The sequence below is a fragment of the Muntiacus reevesi genome, chromosome 11 (genome assembly GCF_963930625.1).
Source record: "Muntiacus reevesi chromosome 11, mMunRee1.1, whole genome shotgun sequence".
NCBI classification, from domain to species: Eukaryota; Metazoa; Chordata; class Mammalia; order Artiodactyla; family Cervidae; genus Muntiacus; species Muntiacus reevesi.
Genome location: NC_089259.1, coordinates 12,316,741 through 12,339,726, shown reverse-complemented (window position 1 = coordinate 12,339,726; position 22,986 = coordinate 12,316,741). Strand labels below are relative to the sequence as shown.

General features: G+C 44.5%; 1 protein-coding gene across 4 annotated transcripts in view; it reads left to right on the top strand.

Annotated features, from left to right (window-relative positions):
* ENOX1 (ecto-NOX disulfide-thiol exchanger 1) overlaps window positions 1-22,986 on the top strand; it is a 281,652-nt gene that overhangs the window by 146,614 nt on the left and 112,052 nt on the right. For all 4 annotated transcript variants that reach the window (XM_065902210.1, XM_065902209.1, XM_065902212.1 and 1 more), the window contains exon 9: window positions 2,844-2,961. In XM_065902210.1, the coding sequence (XP_065758282.1) occupies window positions 2,844-2,961 (118 nt within the window). The remainder of the gene's footprint in view (window positions 1-2,843; window positions 2,962-22,986) is intronic.

Below are 22,986 nucleotides of genomic sequence, written 5' to 3'. Positions count from 1 at the left end.
ATGACTTCACAATAATGGGACACTTAAAACGCTAGTGCAATTTATTATGAAGAAGGACATTTTTTATTTTGTTCACAAATTCGGAGAATGTGGCCGGTGACTGATACAATTCTGTTCCTCTGCCCAGGATGATGGATAAGGAGGAGGTGGGGTTTCTCTTCAATGTTGGGGAGAGGGGGGCAGAAAACTGATGGGCGCTCATCTCAGGGTCTCACAGACACTGACTCAGGACCCATGTCAGGGTTGATTTTCAGGAGGAAAGAGTCCCGGAAATCAGTGATGAAATATCCAAGATGAGTGTTCTGAAACACTCATTGGAATCCATAAAGCACGATTCAGATGGGGGAATGATCTGCCTATGAATTGTTCACTTTTTTGGCTTCACACAAAACCAGACATACTGGGAGAAATGTTAAGAGAAGGGCAGGTGGCTTGACGCTGGATAAACCCAGACCTAACAAATCTGGCATTAGTACGTGAGTGTCAGCAGCTCACTGATCCATCAGGCTTCCTGCCATGTCCGATGCCGCTCCCCTGGCCCTGCCTCCTCCTCCTGTGCAGGGCCGTCCTTTCCTTTGCAGAACAGGACCCGCAACGGGTTCCAGCTTTGTCCCACAGAACCCTCCTGGGAGGCAGAAACGGAAGCAGTCCAGAGAGATGCTCCTGGAAAGGGGCTTTGTGTCTCCCTGCCTCTCCCACTGCCCCTTTTGATATACCAGGAAATAGAATTCTAAATTACCTTTGATTTTCTCTCCTCCATGTCACCTAACTGATTAAATACCAGTTGGCAGTTTAACATTGTGGGTGATTTCTCAGTTGCATATAAGCTTGATAATTGGCTTGATTTTTTTCCCACGTTCCCGTGAACAGCATCTGTTAATTATCGGCAACACCTTTACAGATTTATTAGAGTGTACTAGTGATTTACTGCTGAACCAGAGGTACCCTGTGGAAACACCCACAGCTGCTTTTCTTCCCCCTCCAATTTGTTTCCTTTCCATCACCCTTCCCCACAAGAACAGCTACTGTGTGACAGTTTGTCATTAATTGTAAAGACTAAACAACAGACCCTTTCAGCCTCCTTTCTTCTTTCCACCTGAAGTTTCTTTGTTTCAAGTATTTTCAGGCCACCTCCAGGGGAAGTGGGCTCCTAGTCAGTGGAAAGATTAGCTGTCCACAGTCTAAAATCCTCCCCACTAATCACATGTGACGTCCACCTCCTAGCTCCGATGGTGTTATTTAAGGCGGAGTTGGAATCTCTCTCTGCTGGGTGGCATGGTCAAATGAGGGACTGCTGCCTTCATCCTTGTGCCGCTCAGGACCGCACTGTGATGGGTGGTCCTGTCCCAGGGGTCTCCCTCTACCTCTCCCTCTCCCTGTCTTGGGTGACTTCCGTGTCTCTGCAGTCGTGGTTCCTGGGGTTCAGAGCTGACCATGCGAGTGTGATTAGCGAAACATAATTCCCCATCCATCGTGCTTCAGCTAAAATCTGTGCACTATGGAGAGGAGAGAATTGAGAGAACCTATAACAGAATAATGCAGGCACATCCATCCACTGAAAGGGCACTTTGTGTTTAAAATCATGCCATTAATACGTTAGTGTTGTGATTTAGTTTTATTGTGAGTCATAGATTTATTTATTATAAAGTGAAATTATTTTAACTGTTTGACTTTTATTTAGAGACTTTGGTTTAAATGGGGAGAAAAACAATAATGCAGCCCTGCCCTTGTTTTTCTTTCCCGTCTTTGAGGCCAGAACATGTAAGAGAACAGAATAGATAAGAATTTACAAATATACAATATTCCAGCTTGATGCAAAATAGTAATATACTAATTTAATGTAAACCATTGCAGTGTCCTGATTTTTAGGCACAGTAGTAAACAATTTATTATGTAATTCTTTATTTTTGAAAATAAATTTTAACATAACACTTTTCCATTCAAACAGCCTTGTATTACTACTATCTCATTTATATGTGAGTAGGCTGAGACTCAAAGAAATTAAATGCATTGATTACAGTGACTTCTCTAGGAAATGGAGAAAGATACAATCCTTAGACTTTAAAGGGAAGCTAAAACAACCATTACATCACAAACAATAAACCCCTGTGATAATGTGAAACACCAGAAAAGAAGGCATCTGCTTTTATTTTGTCCTGGAACACCTTTGGCTATCTGAAGTGTGTGTGTGTGTGTGTGTGTGTGTGTGTGTGTGTGTGTGTGAGATCACACATAGGCACATACACATATGCAGGGACACTATTATGCATGAACTTAATTTTCAACTTAATGAACCAAATCTCACATGATGCTAAGAATGTCACATACATTAACTTGTTTATCCTCAAAACTCTTATTGTCACACTATCTCAGTGAGTGAATTGACCCTAGGAAAGATGAAATATCCCTAAAGTGACCCAGTGGTTCCATGGTAGACGAGGACTTTTAAAAATTCCCCTGTGTGCATTCTTAATCACTAGCTGAGTCCCTCCTGTGTGCCATTCCTGATAACAGATGCTTCTGTGGGAGCCTCAAAACAGCCCTGCCAGGGTGGATGTGATTGCCCCCATTTTTACCAGTGAAAAAATTAAGACTCAAGAGATTGAATACCTTGTTGAAGAACCCTTGACTCACCTTTGGTGAGCAGGGATTTCTTGCAAATCAGATACCCAATCCCTCAATCTGTCTGCTCCCCAGACCCCGCAGAACTCCCCTCTGGGTTAGGTGGGGTGGTGTTTGGGAGGTGAAGACATGCCTGTATCAGTCTTAATACCCTGAGAGACCGCTGACAAAGCCACATCACGTGTCTGCAACTCTGACGCCCGTGGGTCCTCTGCTTCCAGGAACTTCGGAATGCTCAGAGTGAGCAGCTTATGGGCATCCGTCGCGAAGAAGAGATGGAGATGTCGGACGATGAGAACTGTGACAGCCCCAGTAAAAAAATGAGAGTCGATGAATCAGGTAACGCTGATCACTACCACACCCTGAGATCCACCGTAATGATCTTCCTAGTCTTAGCTGGGGCGCACAGACCGGCAGGTGGTCACATCACTCGCTTTTATTTGAGTTATGCTAAACTTTTCATCTTTGAGTGACTCTGCCTTTTATTAACAGAATTTGAAATTCCTTCTTGGGAGCATAATGATTTAAATTGTCCCAGTTGTTTCTCATGTTCATGAGTCTGGGGCTGTTGGACTTTTTTTTCTGGGACGTTTGCCTCTTCCCATAAAAATCCTCTTCCAGAGTGTAGCAGCAACTGCTGATGCTGAAATACAGATAAAATTTGGTTTCAGTTAGCGTACTTCTTACGTGGGAAATGTCTAATCCCTAAAGAAGGTTTCTAGCCTCCAAAGCAACATGCTGGAGAATTAGATTTTTTTTCCCAAAAAATTTTAGTTCCTAACCTATAATCAAAGGGATGGCCCCATTTGGTACCAAGAAAGGGGCATCAATCCTTGACATAAAGGAGAGAGGCTTATATCCTTATAAAAAGGAGAGAGGCTTAGAGAGAACCTTGCTTTATATGCTCTGACTAATCTGAGATGCCAATTTAAAACACTTTCTCAAATTGTGTGTAATTCCCTTGGAGGTGTATCAATAAAAGCTCGCAAGGGAAATGCTCACTCAGAGGTAGGAGACCCCAGGGGAGACTGCTTGTCTGAGGGGAGGGGTGTTGCTTGTAGGGCCTGGGAACAACCACCGTTGCCAAAAAGGGAATGAAACAGTCCCCTCTCCTGGACCTTTTTAACAGAAAGACTCAGGTGACCAGGAACAAAGGGTTTTTGTGAATTTGTTAGTAGAAGCCAAAATCAGGATTACAAAATGATCAGGTCATGAGGATTTCAAAGTTGTCAGTTGGGTTGCTTCCACATCTTGGCCATTGTCGGCAGTGCTGCTGTGAACATGGGTACATGTACCTTTCTGAATTGTAGTTTTGTCCGGGTGTATGCCTAGAAGTGGGATTGCTGGGTCATATGGTAGTTCTATTTTTAGTTTCCTGAGGAACCTCCAGGCTGTCCTCTACAGTCAGCTGCACCAACTTGTATTCCCACCAACACTGTCGGAGGGCTCCCTTTTCTCCATATCCTCTCCAGTATTTATTATTTGTAAACTTTTTAAATGATGGCCGTTCTGATCGGTGTGAGGTGATACCTCATTGTTTTGATTTGCATTTCTCTAATAATTAGTGGTATTGAGCATCTTTTAATGTGCCTACTTGCCACGTGTGTGTCTTCTTTGGAAAAATGTCTATTAAGGTCTTCTGTTCATTTTTAATAGGGTTGGTTGTTTTCCATTGTTTTTTATTTGTGTGAGCTATTTGTATATTTTGGAGATTAAGCCCTTGCCAGTCGCATCTTTCACAGATATTTTCTTCCAGTCTGTAGGTTGTCTCTTCTTTTTTTTTTTTTTATGGTTTCCTTTGCTGTGCAAGACCTTGTAAGTTTGATTAGGTCCCATTTGTTAATTTTTAAATTTCTATTGCCTTGGGAGACTGACCTAATAAAACACTGGTATGATTTATGTCAGAGAATGTTTTTCCTGTTTTCTCTTCTAGGAGTTTTATGTTGTCATGTCTTATGTTTGAGTCTTTAAACCATTTTGAGCTTGTTTTTGTGCATGACGTGAGCGTGTGTTCTAATTTCATTGATTTACATGCAGTTGTACAACTTTCTCAGCACCATGTGATGAAGATCCTGTCTTTTCCCCATTGTATATTCTTAGTTCCTTTGACAGAGATTAATTGACTGTAGGTGTGTGGATTTATTTCTGGACTCTCTGATCTATTCCATTGATCAGTATGTCTGTTTTTGTACAAATGCCACACTGTTTTGATTGCTGCAGCTTTGTAGTATTGTCTGAAGTCTGGGAGAGTTATGCCTCCTGGAAACAACCACTATGTTCATCGACACATGAATGGATAAAGAGCATGTGGTACATGTGTACAATGAAATAGTCCTCAGCCATAAAAAAGGATGAAATAATACCATTTGCAGCAACATGGATGCAACTAGAGATTATCGTACTAAGTGAAGTAAGTCAGAGAAAGACAAATACCACATGATATCATTTATATGTGGAATCTAAAATATGGCACAGGTGAACCTATCTACAAGACAGAAATAGACTCACAGACGTAGAGTGGTCTCCAAAGGGGAGCAGGGGGAAGGAGAGGGATGGGCTAGGAATTTGGGGTTGGTAGATGTAAACCATTACATTTAGACTGGATAAACAACAAGGTCGTACTATAGAGCACAGGCAACTATAATATATCCAGTCTCCTGGGATACATAATGGAAAAGAGTGTATGTATGTGTGTAAGTGAATCACAGCAGAGATTGGCATGGCACTGTAAATCAACTATACATCTATTTTTAAACTAATTAATTAAAAAAATTAAAGCTGTCAGATTGCTCTCTTTCTGCAGTACTATAGAAGAGAACACCTGAAGCATAAGATGATCGCAAGGAAAAGCTCCTGCACAGAAATATACAGAGGGGAGTTTCCCTTCCCTAGAGCAGTGGTTCTTAAAAACATTGTTCCTCAGTCCAGCAATATTAGCATCACCTAAGGACTTATTCAAAATGTAACTTCTTGGGTCTTACTCAGGACTTACTGAATCAGAAATTCCAGGGGATGCAGGCAGAGGGGAGGATGTACTGAATCAGAAACTCCAGGGGATGGGAGAGGAGGATTGTGAGATCCAAAAATCTGTGATTTAAAAAAGCCCTGTGGGGAAGACCGAAGCAGGCTCAAGTTTGAGAACCAGGCCTTATAAAATTCCCCTTTCATCCTCAAATTCCATTCATGTAAATCTTTTAAAGCCTGGCGTAAAAGCAGGCACCACACCACTATGTTTTGAAGTCATGTATCTTTTGTCTGGAAAATGAACCACCAAACACTTATGTGTCACATGTAATGTCTCTTATTAAACTGATGTCACGTTTCTCAGGACTGCTCGATTATTGGGTTTGGATTTGCTTATGTGAGGAAACCACCTTCTGCACACCATTTCTATTCTGCACACTTTCATGTATCAGAAGAAGAGCGTGAGTTTGGGTGTGATTTTTCTTAAATTCAACGAGTTCTTCCAAGAAATAATTTTTTTCTCAAAAAAGGCTTTCATCATATTTGAAGTTTCTGTATGCAGGACAAGTTTGCACAAAACCTGGATCCTTAACATCCTTATAAGGTAGGTGGAGAAGAAAAGACTAGGCTCAATCAGGAATTCAGATGGAAATTGTGGCTTTTTTTTTTCTTATTTAAGGGGGTGACATTTCTTTTTAAACTACATACCAATTTCTCAAGTAAGAAACATGTATAATTTCATAGCCTGCTCAGGAGAAGACAAGACTAATAATAGGCCACAGAGAAAATCTTACAGACTGTGATAGCAAGCGTGTGCCTATAGAATGACCTGCAATCTCTGCTCGAGAAGAATCCACAAGATACCAAGGACCTCTCTTCTCAGTCAGGACCACAAAGATGCTCCCAGGAGGTTTGACTAAAGAGCCCTTCCCATACCGCTATGACTTTTTTCCCCCCAGGCATCTCATAAGAGTCTGAAATAAGACCTGTACTTGCAGAATGTTCTCCAGGCTTGTTCCTTTGGTCAGCAGAATGAATGAACTCAACACAGTACATGATCCACACCAGGTGCCAAGGGCAGAGATGAAAGAACCGGAGAGCAAATGGCTGGCCCTAAGAAGTTCACAGTCTTTCTTGTGATTTTCCAAACAAGATGGACCAGAGAACATAGCATGTGGTTTATGAGGAAAGTGCAGGGCTGATGAGATGGAAGAGAAAGCCACCCTTGTTCCACCAGGCCCTCAAGACCCTGCCAGAAGGCAGGTGGTGGTTCTCTCAGCCCTGCCTATTCAGGGGTCACAGCCTGACAGCAGGAATCCCCTTGATCTTTGGCCAAGCCTCCGACAAAAGATCCCTGTGAACTGCGGAAAGTGGTTCAGGTGCCTGAACTGCAGCCTGAGGGAAACGGGTCTTTCAGAGGCATCTCTTTAGGTAACAGGCCACTCATTTAGGTACAAATTTGCGTGTCTAGCCACCTCTTAGCAGGCCTCTGAAGACAGCACTTTTCTGCAATGACAGGGGAATTTGCCAGGCTCATGATAGAAGTAAATTTCTGCATCTTTTGCAATGACTCCCGACCTTTGTGACACCAGAGGCTGGTTTCATGGAAGAGAATTTTTCCATGGACTGAGGGGGTGGGGGTATTGTTTCAGGGTGATTCAAGAACATTGCACTTATTGTGCACTTTATTTCTATTATTACTACATCAGCTCCACTGTAGGTCCATCAGGCATCAGATCCCGAAGGTTGGGGTTTCCTGCTCAAAGGAATCCCCTGGTCCTTCCTCTTCTTCTGAAGTCTTGAGATTTTGCCTCAGACCTTTCTGGCAGCAGCTGCCCCAGAAATTGTTAGAAATGCCAGGGGGGATTCCCCCTGGTAGGAGCCTCCTACCAGCCCTGCCCTCCCGTCTGCCTCCCAGAACAAAAAAAACCAACCTCCAAAGGTTTTATTTCTGATGGGGAGATGGAGAGAATTGAGTTTGGTTTTCAGAAAAGGAAAGACTTCTATGATACCTTGAGTTTATTTATTTATTTTTTTGATCAAAGTTTTTGAGGCCATCGCTGCTCTTCTGATTAAGAAGAATGCTTCCTTGTACTTTGGCTGTTTACCGCCCCTGGTAATTTACCATGTGCCTTTGGCCAGAGTTCCTCCAGACCAGCTGTCCCTTCCAGATCACTCTGGGCAGGCTGGTCACCAGGGCTCAGCAGGTGACTCTTAAAGGGGAGAAAGGGCTTTGCTGGAGCCAAACTGCGATGCTGATGAAAATGAGAATGAGTTTTGTTAATACATTTGAAAATCAAGACAGACGTATCAAAGCGTTCATTCGGGAAGATTGGCATCCTGCTCCAAAACCCCTGAAGATAATTTCTGATAAAAATTCAAATGTGTTGTTGCACAGTCTGCCTCCTGCTGCAATCAAGCCAAACTTTTAAAGCCAAGTCTATTCCTACTTCCCTCTCTCTCTCCCCGCCCACTCCCTCTCCCTCCCCCCAGCTTCTCCCCCAGTTCCTCCCCTCACCCTTTCTCCTTCCTCCCTCCAGATTGCCAGTGGAGGGGGCGCAGGAGTGCACTGGAAGGAAGGGAAGGAAAGAGGAAGGCCTCCCTTGGCAGAACCTGATCAGTGTCCGTGTTGCGAGAGAGTTCAGTGGGTCAGTGCATCTTGTGAAGCCCTTCCAACTAGCACATGACAAGTAACTAAGTGGCTGTTAACTCTGCCTCTTATCTTGATCATCTTCCAATGCCTGGTCCTGGGCCTTTCACCAAGTAAGTTGCTCAGTAAAAGTTGGTTGATTCAGTAGCATCATCATCTTCTTCCGCTCTGTTTTTGATGGTGCCGTCCTGTAAGTCGACCAGAGTTGCTCCAGTTAAACTGAAATGTCAGGCATTAAGTGGCATGTTCAAACAGGGATGGTTGATTTCTCCACAATGTTCAGAACTTTAGCATATCCGGAAATCTGTGCCACATGCTGAAGAGGCCATTTACCAGAGAGTTGAAACTCAGTATTAACCTAATGATCAACAGGCATTTGTCAATCACCTTCTTGTGTTCAAGGCACTGTGGACCCAGGGGTACGGAGAGAGTTTAAACACAGTCTACCTTGCCCTCCAGGCTATGAGATACTTTTTGAAGAGAAATATGAACATTTTTTAAGTTAATAGAAATGCAGTGCCTGAAGCCAAATGTGTTTTAAGCCATTAATTTAAATTCAGTATAAAGCAAAATGAGCATCGCTTCCAGTGTGTGTACCTCACCCAGTATTTGGTTGAGTATACATTATATGTTGAACACAGATTTGAGAAAAGTAAAACTAAAACAGCCCTTGCTTAATAGACAACCCTTAAACCATTCCATAATGTACAGACACTCTTGGATTTTAACTACACCTCATTTAAACTCTTGAGTTCTTTGTAGGGACAATTACTCTTAATTTTGAAGAATGTTGTCCACTGTTGATTTTCCATGGAGACTCAACCACAGCATAGGTACAGACTTTTTTTTAATTCCAGTAAGAAGTCAAACAAGGATTTTTGACAGCTGAGTCCAATTAGGGACTCATAATTGGGTCAGCAGTATTCAGTATGTCTGAAGTTTCATATACAGCCGGAAGTCAGGTTAAAAGATTAATAATCATAGAGCTCTCTCTGGCGATCCCTGATCTCTTTGAACACCAGGACTGCCTTCATTTTTCTGATTCAGTTTATTTCCTGGAAGCAAGTGCTTTTGAGCGCCATGAAGGAGACCCAACAGAGACATTCCAATTAGATACCAGCCCCAGAGGCTCACCTAAGGTGTTTGTAGATTTCCTGTTTTCACATGTGATGGTAACCCAAAAGAGAAGTAAGAGTGGTGATGTTTGTCCATCAGTTGCCACCGAGTTAAAGGTGAGCATTTTATTACCACAACTGAATGTCTTCTGGGACCTCCAGGGCCAGACAAGGAGATGTGATCAGCTACAGCTTACATGGCTTCATTGAGGAAGTCAGTCTTCAGAAGTGCGCTGAGCAGCCAGCTTCACTCCTAATCTCTTGACATGGAGCTTCATTTGCAAAGCAGTCCAGGCTTTTCCTCTGTTTCTTCCTTTGTATTTTAATCTTGCTAATCTTGCCAAAGGAAATCAAATCGATGTTTATTTGGGGCAGATTTTTCAGCTCCCTGGTGGTTTCGTGTGCAGCTGCGGTTCTCATCTCATGATGGATGTATTTCTGAGACGTGTAGAAATCAGTCTTTACCTTTTATATGTAAGAGGTGTGCGTCGTGCGTGCTAGGTCGCTTCTGTCGTGTCCAATTCTGTGCGACCCTGTGGACTGTAACCCGCCAGGCTCCTCTGTCCATGGGATTCTTCAGGCAAGAATACTGGAGTGGGTTGCCATGCCCTCCTCCGGGGGATCTTCCTCACCCAGGGATCAAACCCGCATCTCTTCTATCTCCTGCATTGGCAGGCAGGTTCTCTGCCACCAGTGCCACTTGGGAAGTCCCACCCCTGTGGTGGAGGGTAGCTTGTCACAGCCACACACTTGTCCCAGGAGACCATGCTTATCTGTTGTGTAAATTCACATTTGGAGCCTAAACTCTCTATAAGCCAAATCCCTTTATAATCTTGTTTTTCTGTAGCATGCAACAATGCCATATTCCCAACATCGCTCTCAGATATGCACAAATTTTCCATAATCGTGTGTTTCGTGTCGAATCAGTTCATGTTGCTGAAATTGTGCTGTGTCTCGGAGACCACGGATTTTCCCCTAATGCTTCAGCCACTTAGCTCTGTGGCCCCTCCAGAGAACCCAGGCGAGCCCTGGCAGAGCATCTCTGACCATCCACGCCTGGTCCATCCTAGCTTGGAGCCCAGTGGGTTCTCTGCTTGGCTTCCTGGGTGACAGCCCAGCACATGCTTCCAGCCCAGCTGCATTTGCAGAGCAGACTTTGCTCTCTGAAGCCCTGGCTTCCTGCCTGGTGACAGGAGCCCCTAGAGTGTGGTGAAGGGCACCTGGGCAGATGGGCAGATGGGCAGATGGCAGGCAGTGGGGAAAAGTGGGGGACTTACCAAGCAATGTTTAGAAAGGGGGAGGTGCAGAGACCTTGACCCAAAAGGAGCATAGACAAGTGACCGGTGGGCAGCTTGAGGTCACAGCACAGCTGCCCCTGACCAGCCTGTGGTACTTGGATGCCTTTCAACTGCCAGGAGCACTGCGATCTAGATTACAGTTTATTGTGTTTTCTGGGCATTTCATTCTGATAAGGTTTGATTGCGGGATCATTACTTTGGGGAGTAGATTTAATCCTGTTTTCTTAGCAGGCTCTAAGGACACTGAGGGAATATTTATGTAATAAGATGCAAAGTTGCTATGGAAAATACTATAGCAACCTAGCATCTTCCCAGAGCCAGGCAGCCACTTGTAACAGCAATCTAAATTTACATTTATTTTAGTGTCATTTTATCGACACTCTTAGTATCTCATTCTGACAGGATGTTAAAATATGTTTTCAGCTTGCATTTGAGCAAAATTAACACAGTGTTGTTGGAATTTAAGTGGGGTTTGCACAACTTCTGGAAAAAACAGCAGAGTATTTTTGAGCGAGTTTAGATGACAGAATCTGGGTAAGTTTGTGACTCTTTTCTGTTTCCTTTCTAAATGTAGAAAAGAATTCTTTAGTGGCATTTATTCCTAATTTTTCCTCTTCGTTTGTAACAATGAGTCGGAATTTCTGATTACAAAATGAAAATTATTCTTTTCAACCTTGATGTAATTTTTTAAGTGCCCACCTATGTTTCTAGTTGGTGCTTATAGAAAATGCTTTTAGTAGACCAATCCATTGCCCTCCAGCAGCATGTAGCATTTTAAAAATGAAATTATTTTTTATATAAAAAAATACTTGTTAATTTTGGACACTCTAATGATTACCAATAATAAAAGAGAAAACTGTGTTAGTTATAACACTACAAAAGACTTTAGCTTTTAATTCTATTTCTTCTGCACAACCTAACTATGTAAGCATCTTTGTATATATTTTTAAAGCTCAGAAACAATTCTGTATGATTTTGATTTCAGTCAGACCAGTTTGTATGGCAGTGAGGTTTTTTAAAGCTTTTTTTTTTTATATGTTAAGGAAACAGAAAATATAGAGCAAATGCATATATATCCTTTCTGAGTCATAGACTCCTTCCTGTGAACCTTTTATGATTTGAAGCTGTAGTCTTTGAGGTGGGCAGAGTAGACACCTAAGGTTATTAAAGCCTGAAAATTGGGCCAGCCTTCCTCATAGCATCTTTCAGGTCCCTTAAATGTGAGCATGGCGGAAAACTATACAGATATGTAGTTGGTTGGTAGTGGAAAGATAGTATCTATTGATTTTCTTCTCTGCCTTTCCATCTGAAATCTTCAAGTGTGACTATAACACTGTTAAAGTAGGACATTGGCCAAAAGAGTCGATACCAGACCATATTAAAACATATGCTACTACCAGCTGTTGAACTGGTAGTTCATGAACTAATGTACTGTTCATGAACACAATCTTCCTAATCCTATGCTTTTATTCTGCATTGTTCAAGACAGTTAGCCTATGCAGTGACTGTACCTTGAGTTCTAACAGTGTTGCTCATAAGCTTCATTAATCACAGACCTAAAGATGCTAATGTCTGTTGTAGGAAGACTGACAATGAGGACAGACATTCAGTAGAATTTCAGTGAGCCATACACATTTAAGTGCCATAGAACTAATGGAAAAAGTAATTTAAAGGAGTATCGGTAATTATTTATTCCCTTGCTTAGAAATTCCACCTGCCATTTATGATACTTAGAGGCCCTGGACAGGGAAAGTGAAAGTGAAAGTCGCTCAGTTTTGTCCTACTCTTTGCAACCCCACGGACTTTACAGTTCATGGAATTCTCCAGGCCAGAGTACTGAAATGGGTAGCCTTTCCCTTCTCCAGGGGTTCTTCCCAACCCAGGGATCAAACCCAGGTCTCCCGCATAGCAGTTAGATCCTTTACCAGATCAGTCACAAGGAAAGCCCAAGAATACTGGAGTGGGTAACCTATCCCCTCTCCGGTGGAACTTCCCGACCCAGGAATTGAACCGGGGTCTCCTGCATTGCAGGCAGATTCTTTACCAACTGAACTATCAGGAAAGCCCAAAGAGAATTATCACATTTAATTTTCTATATATTTTATAACTTCCTAGACCACATTGTCTTGCCGTTTCCTATTCTAAGTATGATCATATTTGCATAGCTATTAAGGTAAAGATCTAAGAAATCATTCAAGTTCTAATCTAGGCAGAAATGTTAAGTCCTTTTTTTTATCATATTTGTTTCTCTGTGGCTGCGCTGGGTCTCCGTTGCTGTGCATGGGCTTTCTCTCGCTGAGGTTTGTGATCTTCTCTTGTTGCTGACCACAGGCTCTAGACATACGGGCTTCAGCAGCTGAAGCTTGCAGGCTCCAGAGTTGTGGTGCACTGGCTTAGTTGCTTGGGTCTGGGGTCTTCCCAGATCCCAGAACTGGGGTCCTTTGCACTGCAAGGCAGTTTCTGACCTGCTGGACCATCAGAGAAGCTCCTCATCACAAGGAGATTGGCAGTGATGTGTCTCTTCATCAGATGTGGAAGAAATGCTTAGAAATCCTTTTGTATGCCCTCCTCTTTGCACAGATAGGAGTGTGTGGCTCTGCACTGAGAAGTTATGTCACTTGCCCCAGATAGTAAGCAGAAGGTCTAGAACTCAGTCGTAGTTCCCTTCTTTCCAGGCTGTTGGTCTCTCTGTGGCTGCACTCCACACGTGTTAGAGGGGAAAGGCTCCAGAATACCCCTCAGATGCCTTGGGTGGCATCAACAGTCAGTGAAATCAACCAAGGATACTGAGCGCCTGCCTCGTGCATGGCGCCATGAGGCCATTTGGAGGCAGAGGTACCCTGGGTATGTTCATTACCTGAAAAGGCTCATCCTGACCAAGCTCACTGCAGCTTTCGCTTAGTCTTCCCGTGACTTCCTGGATTTTCTGCTGACTGGAAAGAAGTTCACTTCAGCACAGACAGTGCATGTGGCAAACTGTTCTCTAGCCCGTGCCAGCAGAAATGCCAGCTTCTAAAAATATTCGGGAAACTGGCACAATCCTTTTTCAAGTCAAGTGGTATTTATTTCCTCAAAAACAACCTGTTCTGTGGCTTTGAGCAAGAAGAAGACATGCTTTGGAGAAGTGAAGTGTTTACATGGGGGAGGAATCGTGCCATGTCATGTATGCCTTTGATAAACCAGATAGATACACTGTCTTCCAATGGAAGCCCAAGTCTTCCATTCCCTGACTCTCCAAAAAGGCAAAGAGAGAAATACAATACTCCAAACCACAAGCACAGATGTGATGACTGATCGAGAATGATCCGAGCTACAATATTAGTTCTTTGATTTCCCATTTCATGTTTTCTCTGCATTCCCAGGGACTGGGAGAGCCTACCTGAAAATCATTCATTGACTTTCCATCTAATTTCATGACCTGTTGAAGTGTTCTCACTCCCTCCTTGCTCCCGAGGCTTCTTCTTTATGAGATGTACCCCTCAATCAATCTGGAAAGTAGAAGTCTTAAGGAGAGCATCTACAGTAGCAGTCTTATTGAGATGCACACACTCGGGCATGTTTTGATTGGAAAGAGATCTTAAAAGTATTATGACCTCTCCTTTCTTATCCCATATCCAAAATTATAATGACAAAAATGTAGTTTTTACCCCCAACAATAAGTAGCTGGAATGCTGAATAAATTCTGCAAGTTTGTATTAGTGATTTTTTTTGTAATTACAAGTTTTTAAGCAAAACTTAAGTGGTAACATGAATTTGGTAAAGCTCTTGGAAGCAGGATAAGCTATTTAATTCTTTTTTTTTTTTTTTTTAGTTTTTTAATTGAAGGATAATTGCTTCATTTTGTTATTCTTTTGTTATTCTTTTCTTTAGTGATTTACCAGTCACTAGTTTAAGAAAAGTCTCCACCTGCCATTCTAGACTTTTCTTCTAGTTATATAGTCTGAAAGTTGTAGAGCTAGCCATTTCTCTATCCTCATCTCTTTGCTTCCTAAGCAATGCCATAATACAAAGCAAGGATAAAACAAAAGCACGTCTTTAGTGAACTATTACTTACAGCATATATGGACCATGATATCATGTCTCACAGTGCCCTATTAAGGAGGAAGAGTAGCAAGGTCTGGTAAGACTGTTTAATGGTCTTTGAACTGAGCGTGTTGTTTTCCTACTCTGAAAAATCCCAGTACCTATCAGAGATCTCCTTTCCCTGGAATAACACTGGATCATGGGCCCATACTGTGCCTGCTCTCTGCGCTCTCAGAAGGCACAGCCAAAACTAGAGATAAACTCTCACAGGGTCTGAAAAGAAGGGTAAATCTATCCAGCTGAATTCTGTCATCCTGGAGAAAGTTTGCTTGGTTTTTGTTTGTGTTTTTGTTTGTTTAAGTAAATAAAGGTGAGCTGGAAGACTTTCTACCCCATCTACAGGACTAGGTCAGGATCTTTTAACCTCCCTTAATGGCCAGCACCTTGCAGGGTACACAGTCAATGGACAAGAATTTGTTAAACAAATGGACCGGAAATAAGAACTAGGAAGAACCAATTCAACTAATTTTTTAATCTATTGAAGGATATTTTTTTTTCAGCTTAGACAAAAAAAAAAAAAATTCTATTATCTGTTTGATCATGTTTTTCAGATGAGAAGCCTGAGGCCTAAGAGAGGTTGACTAATTGCCCCAAGTCTCATAACTGGCATGTAGCTTTAAAGCCCCTTCTCTCTTTCTAATACTGCTCTGCCTCGCTGTTACATATTGTATAATCTGTGTCTGCACGATGCTCTGAGGTTGACAAGGGCAGATGCTGAGATGCAAAACAGTCCAGCCAGCGTCCTCTGGGGTCTGCTGCCCTCAGGTACACGCGGTGGTCCCTGAATCACCAATGTGTCCTGGCCCTTCTCACTTCTCTGTGGGAGCTTCTTCCAGAATTGTGCAGAGACATCTGCATGTTACTGTTTAGAGCAGGAAGAAGGGTGTGTTCTTTCAGGTCATTAAAGGATGGGAGACCTGGCAAAGTGATGGATGGAGCTAAAAGGGAAACAACAAAGAAATGTGTCCGGTAATGTTTGAAACCATTTTTCTCCTGGAACTAGGTTGAGATGACTGCAGATGGAAAAATAAAGCTTTTTTTTTTTTTTTTTTTTTGGTAGTAACAGAAAATTATTAGGTCCTTGAGCTTTTGAAATAGAAATCAAAACCTAGATTGGACTTTTGCCCATTCTATATAACATTTAGGCTCCAAAGGAATAGTGTAATTGATGCCAGGCCATCAACACCATGTTAACAAAGCATTTGATGTAAAACCATCCGTGGCACCTTCTCTCCCGCGTTCAATAAAAAGCTAGTAAGGATAGAACTGCTTTCTCGGGGGAATTCTTTTCACCTTTCAGAAACAAAATATTTCATGCTAATTCCTGCTTAATTGGAGGGAAGTCATTTCTTTTTAAAATCATTGAATATGAGCTTGAAGTCTGTTCTGTCCCTGACCTTTCTAATTCAATCAAGGTCACCTTCTCAACTTGCCCAAACAGCACTATTTCTCAATTAGAAAAAGGGGCAGAGCTGTTTTAAAGCATTTAGCATCTGATTAATCGTGCTGAACTGGAGCTTCAGCACTTGCAGAGGGATCCTAAGGCGTCACCAGTAAGAATAAAACATTGCTACCTGAAAAATTATCCCCATCAGAAACCTCATTTTAATGAGCAAAGCAAAAACTGCTATTTGTGGGGATGTGAGAAGCACAATCACACTCAATATATAGTAGGTTTTAATATCTGAACAACTCTCTCTCAGGGAAAAATATGCTATAATTTAGCCATCCAGGCAGTTTATGAAACACACGCACTTTTCCCTGCCCAAGGACTCCAAGAAGATGAATGCTGAGGTTGTTAAAGCAGAATCTGGTCACACTCAAGCTCTAGGGATGAAAAGAAGTAATGAAAAGAGGTGTCCAGCTGAAGAAGTATCCAGCTGAAGCCGTCTGGCTGGAGGAGAGAACATGAGTTTTGGAAGTAAGTTTTTTGTTTGTTTGGCCACACTTCGTGGCACGTGGGATCCTCATTCCCCAACCAGGGATTGAACCCACACCTGCTGCAGCAGAAGCACGGAGTCTAACGACTGGACTGCCAGGGAAGTCCTGGAAAATAAGTGTTTGAGAGGCTGTGTCTCACATTTCCTTCCCATTTTCTGGGCCTGACTAAGGGATGCCAACCTCACCCTGATGCTCTTTTGAAGACCACCTCACCTGAGTGGTCAAACCATTAGAAAAACTCTGAGAAAGTGGCCTACGTGAGTGAGAATTGGTGTTGCTGGAAGAGAGATGTTAGATTCACTGCACAGAGTTCAGAAATAACTCCAAACCAGACAAGGGAGTTTTGAGTTGTTTGCAGCGTGGCTCAGCCAGTGATGTCCCTTCTCCAAGCCTCAGCGTTCTCGGCAGTAACATAAGGTTCATCCTAAGAGGGCTTCCTCGACTTTGTAAGAAATAACCAATTAAGGGTTTCCCGGGCATTTTGCAAGTGGTACCCTGACAAGGTGGAGAACAGATACCGCTGAGCAATCACAGAAGGTGAAATGCGCAGTTCCCAGCCCCAGCTGTGAGCGGGGCTGACCTGGGAAGCTTTGCACAACACCAGTGCCTGGAGGTTAATGCCCAGGTACATCTGTTATTACAGCACTCCTCAGGCAGGTCTGATGTGCAAAGGATTGGAAATCACTGGCCTGTGACAGGAGAATTGATGGCCGTCAATTATAGATGGAAAAGAAGGTAAAAAAAACAAAAGAGAGAGAGACATTGTAATGTAACAAACAGGGAGCTATACTCAGGGCTCTGTGGGGATGTAGAAGGGTAGCATGGGGAGTGGGAGGTAGGAAGGCCCAAGAGGGAGGGGGATATATGTAAATGTATAACTGATTGAGTTGGTTGTACAACAGAAACTAGCACAACATTGAAAGCAACTATACCCCAGAGAGAACAAGAAGAAAATGAAATTGAAGTAGAAGATAAAAATGTTTAGTTGAGAGGAAGCAACTGAGATAGGCAATGATAGAAGACCAAAGAGAGAAGAAAGGGAGGTAGTTTATTTAAGTATGGCATGCATGACCCAGGTGGAGAATTCCCCCCATATCTTTGTCCAATGCATGCTAGTAGCCCTCGGTTAATTGGAAAAAAACAACTAGCTGGGAAGAAAAATGAAAGTAGCCTGATGTAGAAAGATGGGATGAGAGCCAAGGACAGAGTTCCTGCTCTTCTCTGATGCTGGGAGAACAGCCAGGGGCTGTTTTCTCATCCATCAGCTATGAGAGAAGGAAGCAGGGGTGTCTGGGCGTTGGCCAAATAGAAAGGCCTCGCAGGACCTACCAACTGGTTTGGGGAGAGCTCGCACTTAGAAAGGGTCTCCGCTCCTCCAGAGAGAGGCTGATCCAAGGGCCCTTGGTCAAGGGCGTTTAGTGCCGCCCCCGCTCCCTGCCCCAAGCATGAGGGTGCAGCCCAGCCTCTCCTGGGTACAGGCGACAAACCCGCTGCAGCCACAATCTCTCCAGAAATACAGCCGCAAGAAAAAGTAATACACAACCACATCTAGTAGATCAGAGAAATGTGTTTTGGAGACACTGCCTGGAGGATTTATGAAAGCATTCAGTCACAATATCATCACGGGAAGGGCAGTAAGCAGCGTTCAGAGGAGCAGGGAGATAGATGAGCGAAATGTGAGAAGGCAGAGCAGAAGGCAGAAAATCCTGGAAAGCCGAGCTGGACGGTGGAAGCTGGAGAGGGGAAAATTCCTTTCAGTATCAGAAGCCGTTAGGAAAAGGCCGAGAGGAAGCCGGTGTCAGAAAACAATGAAAGAAGCACAAGCCTGAAAGCACGTTAGGAAGAAACCAGGGATCTGGTCCCTAAAGGCTGGGGGAGTGGTCCTAAAACTTTGGCATTAGAGTCACCCTCGAAGCTTGCTGAAATGCACAACCTCAGACCCCGTGGCAGAAGCTCAGATTCCGAGGAGCTGGGATGGGTCCAGGAACTCTCATTTACAAGACACCAAGGTGAGACAGGCGGCAGCTGTGTGTGGAGCAAACTTGGAAGACTACTGGCCTGGCGACATGTCATTCTGGGCTCCCCAGTGGCTCAGTGGTAGAGAATCTGCCTGCAGCGTGGAAGACATGGGTTCGATCCCTGGGTCGGGAAGATCCCCTGGAGAAGGGAACGGCAACCCACTCCAGTATTCTTGCCTGGAGAATCCCATGGACAGAGGAGCCTGACGGGACCGCAAAGTCCATGGGCTGGGTCATAAAGAGTCAGACAAGACTTGGTGGCGAACACACGCCAGTGTCATTCCATCTTGGTTATGCATCGAGAGAAGGCAGTAGTCTTTTTGTCCCGATGCCAGACACAACATGTGAGCTTCAACCGGTCTCAGCATTGGTGACAAGGCTGGTGGGGGGGAATTCACTGCCCCCGACTCCCCACCAGCCTTGGTTCTTGTTCTTTAGACTGGGTAGAGTTGATGATCGGCACAAAACCTGCTGGGAGCGAGAGGCTTTCTTTTTAGCTCATCTGTGTTATCCCAGGTATTTGCTGTTTTAATAACCTCTTTGTGGAAAAGGCCGCTCTTCCTTATGAAGGATGGTGTCGAGGGCTGAGCACACACTTCACACATGGGGTGACCTCCACGGCATATTTCAGAGTGGGGTGTGTCTTGTGTGGTAGAAACCAGACATAGAGAAAGAGAGAGAGAGAGTGTGTGTGTGTGTGTGTGTGTGTGTGCGCGCGCGAATGTGTGTGTGCGCACGGGTGTGTGTAGGGGGTTACAACAAGTAGAAAAACATCACTCCTTGAGGGAAAGGTTTCTTGAAGAAAATTGGAAGTGACTGTTTGTTAAAAGGGAAAGAAATCTGCTGGTCTGGAGGAGGGCGAGGCGAGGAAGGGAGAGGAGTGGAAGCCTTCAGGGAAAGGCTTGCTGTTTGAAGCTGTCCTCCCTGGAGAACCGCGAGTGAGGGCGGAGCATCGTCCCCGGAGAGGGCTGCTGTCTGGCGGGTGAGGGCATGGCCAGGGTGGGGGCCTTGTTCCCGAAAACCTGCCTCCTTCTGGGACAGATCTCGGTCTTAAGTCTGAGGGCCTTAAAAAAGAAACCTTCAAGCCTTCAGAGACTTGGGGGAAAAGGTAGCCGAGCGCCTTGGAAATCAAAATAGGGACCAAAAGTGGAAAAGCAAACTCAAGTCAAAGCGAGAGTGGGTGGAAATGCCGCCCTTGATGCCTCCGCTGTGGCGACTGCAGACTGGGGGCCCTCGGCAGCCCAGCCTCCTCCCCTCCCCGCATCCCTCTCGCCCTGTCGCCGGGCACCAGCTCCTGGGGTCCATGGCGAACGTGATCCTCACTGCGCGGCGGCCCGCTCCCAAGTCCTGCAGCCTTTCACAGTGGGAGCCTGCCTTCTTCGGAAGGGCCTCCCCCGGCTCCTTTCCCAGCCTCTCCCTCGGTCCGACCACCACAGCCTGGGGCAGGGAGAGCAGGTGAGGGACCCCCAGGTCCATCCATGCCTGTCATTCTCTCCCATCACTGGGCACCAAGCCGCTGAGATCAGGCACCTGTGCTCGCCTAGAGCAGGCGAGGAGCTGAGGTTGGCAGGACACAGTGCATCCCCGAGGGCCCTCGGGGCATCCGTCAGCCCTTTAAATGACAGACTCGCCCTGCTCCTGGAAGCAACAAGTGTGCCTCTTTCTATCACTTACTTCCCTCCAGGACAGTGAATGGGAGAGTTGGGGGCGCGGGGGTATCAGATATAATCATGTCGATGGAAAATCAGGAAGGTGTGAGGTCAGTCCTCAGCAGCGTCACTGGCCCAGGGACACAGTATATTCACGGCCCCCAGCAGATCGCTTCCTTAGGAGGAGCTCTGTGAACAGGGCGATGGAAGGTTTTTTTTTTTTTTCCTTTTCCCAAGTCGCCTGCCTCCAGTTGTGCCTGCAGACTCACACAAGCCATTATGATAACAGGATCCAGCTTACCTGCACTCTTCAAATTACCCTTATTCCACTGACCTCACACAAAGATGGAAATAGACGCTGCATTGTGCTCTGGTGAGCTCTCCCTAATCACAGCTAATGCACAGACGCTGCAAACAGAAAATGTTATGTCAATGCTAAGTTATAATAATAATAATCCTGAAAAACTGTAACAGAAGGAATTTCCGCCAGCAGTTGGAGGAAGATTGCTGCTTCAGTGGCGATACAGGTGTTGCTGGAAAACAGATCGATTTTCGTTTGTCGGGAGCAGGAGAGGCTGTCTAGCAGGAGACTGGCTGCGAGGCAGGCGTCTGATGCTCCCCCGCCCCCCTGTGCTGGGATGCTGGGAGGCACGCCGTGACACCAGCCCGAGGAACCAGGGCTTTGTCCCGTCATCTGAGGGCCATCTGCTCCTGGTCCTGGACCTTTCTGAGCCCATTCAGACCAGGGGAATCTGTGGGAAGTGGGGTTTCTACCACCTATGGGGTTTCTGTCTTCCAGCTGAAGACACTTAGAAAAGCACAGCACAGGGGCGTTCAGATGGGTATGGTATGCGCTGCAACGTCCTTCAGGACCGCAGGAGCGGCCTGAGCCCTGGACCTCGCTGTCTGCATAGAGCCTTTTCTAAAAAAATTGTATTGAAATACAGATGGTTTACCATGTTGTGTTAGTTTCAGGTGTGCAAAAAGTGATTCAGTTTATATATATATATATGAGAAGGGCATGGCAACCCACTCCAGTGTCTTTGCCTGGAGAATCCCATGGACAGAGGAGCCTGGCAGGCTGTGGGCCATAGGGTTGGAAAGACTTGGACACGACTGAAGCGACTTAGCACACACACAAGCGTGTGAGTGTGTGTGTGTATTCTTTTTTAGATTCTTTGCCACTATAGGTTATTACGAGATCGTGAATATTGTTCTTTGAGTTATATAGTAGGTCCTTGTTGGTTATCTATTTTCTATATATTGGTGTACATGTTTTAATCCTAAACTTGTAATTTATCTCTCACCGTTTCCCCTTTGGTAAGCATAGCTTTTCTATGTCTGTGAGTCTATTTCTATTTTGTAAATAAGCTTACTTTTTTTAAGATTCCATATATAAGTGATATCATATGATAGTTGTCTTTGACTTACTTCGTTTACTATGATAAACTCCAGGTCCATGCATGTTGCTATGCATGGCCATATTTCATTCTTTTTATGGCTGAGTAGTGTTCCATTTTGTATATATACCACGTCTTCTTTATCCATTCATCTGTGATGGATGCGTAAGTTGATGGACACTTAAGCTGCTTCCATGTCTTAGCTGTTGTAAATAGTCTTGCTATGAACATTGGGTGCATGTATCTTTTCAAATTAGAGTTTTCTGTGAGAGAAGAGTGGAGCTTAAGGAATCAGACTTCATCACTTAAGGCTGTACTACAAAGCTACTGTCATCAAAATAGTATGGACTGGCACAAAAGCAGACATATAGAGCAATGGAACACAATAGAAGCTCAGAAATAAAGCCATACACTTGTGGTCAAGGCAGGGAGCCTCACTAACTGGCCAAAACCCAGATGCTCAATGGTTGGTAGCCTCAATGCCGCTGTTTCATAGAAGAGGGACACAGCACAGAAGACAGGATCCCTGCCGAGTGGATCAAGTCAAGCCTCAAGACTCCGGAAGCCTTAGTTTAACTTCCACATGGCTTATTCCCAAACAGCTCCTGCAGAAGATCTGTGTGTGATTGTTTTAAAACAGTCTCATCCCCTCTGCCTCTCTAACAGAGCCCCTTTCCTGTGGAGCGGTCGCCAAGCGGAGCCAGCATGGCAGTGTCCGCCTCTGTTAGGAGCAGATCAGGCCCTGCAGCAGGGTCCCTGGTTCCCTTTGCTCTCAAGCTGCAGCACTTAGGGCGTGAGGCCACCCCAGTGGCGTCACTTTTGGGAGTGGAGCTTCTGGAGTGCTCCCTGCTGAGGATAAACTCTGTGCTTCCAGCCAGAGGTGTAACCTCCAGGTCTCTCAAACTTAGTCCCATCTCCTGGAAAAAAGAAATAATAGTTGTATTTTCTGTATCATGTTTCCACGAGGGCAGAAGGAGATTGTGCAAATCACCAGCTTAGACACATAACATCCTTAGCTATTACTACTGCTGTTGCTGTTTTCATTACTACTGCTATGCCTGCTGGTACTGTCGGTGAAAAAACCAGGGAAAGGAAAGTGGTGGTGACTGTATCTTCTGCTCAGATCTCCTCCTTTTCATAAGGAGGTGGCTGGGGCATGGGGACAGGCCTGGGACAGGAGTGCCTGCCCTGGTGCAGATCGTTGGGCTGGGGCTCATTCAGAAGGTCAAGGAATGAAACCAGAAGG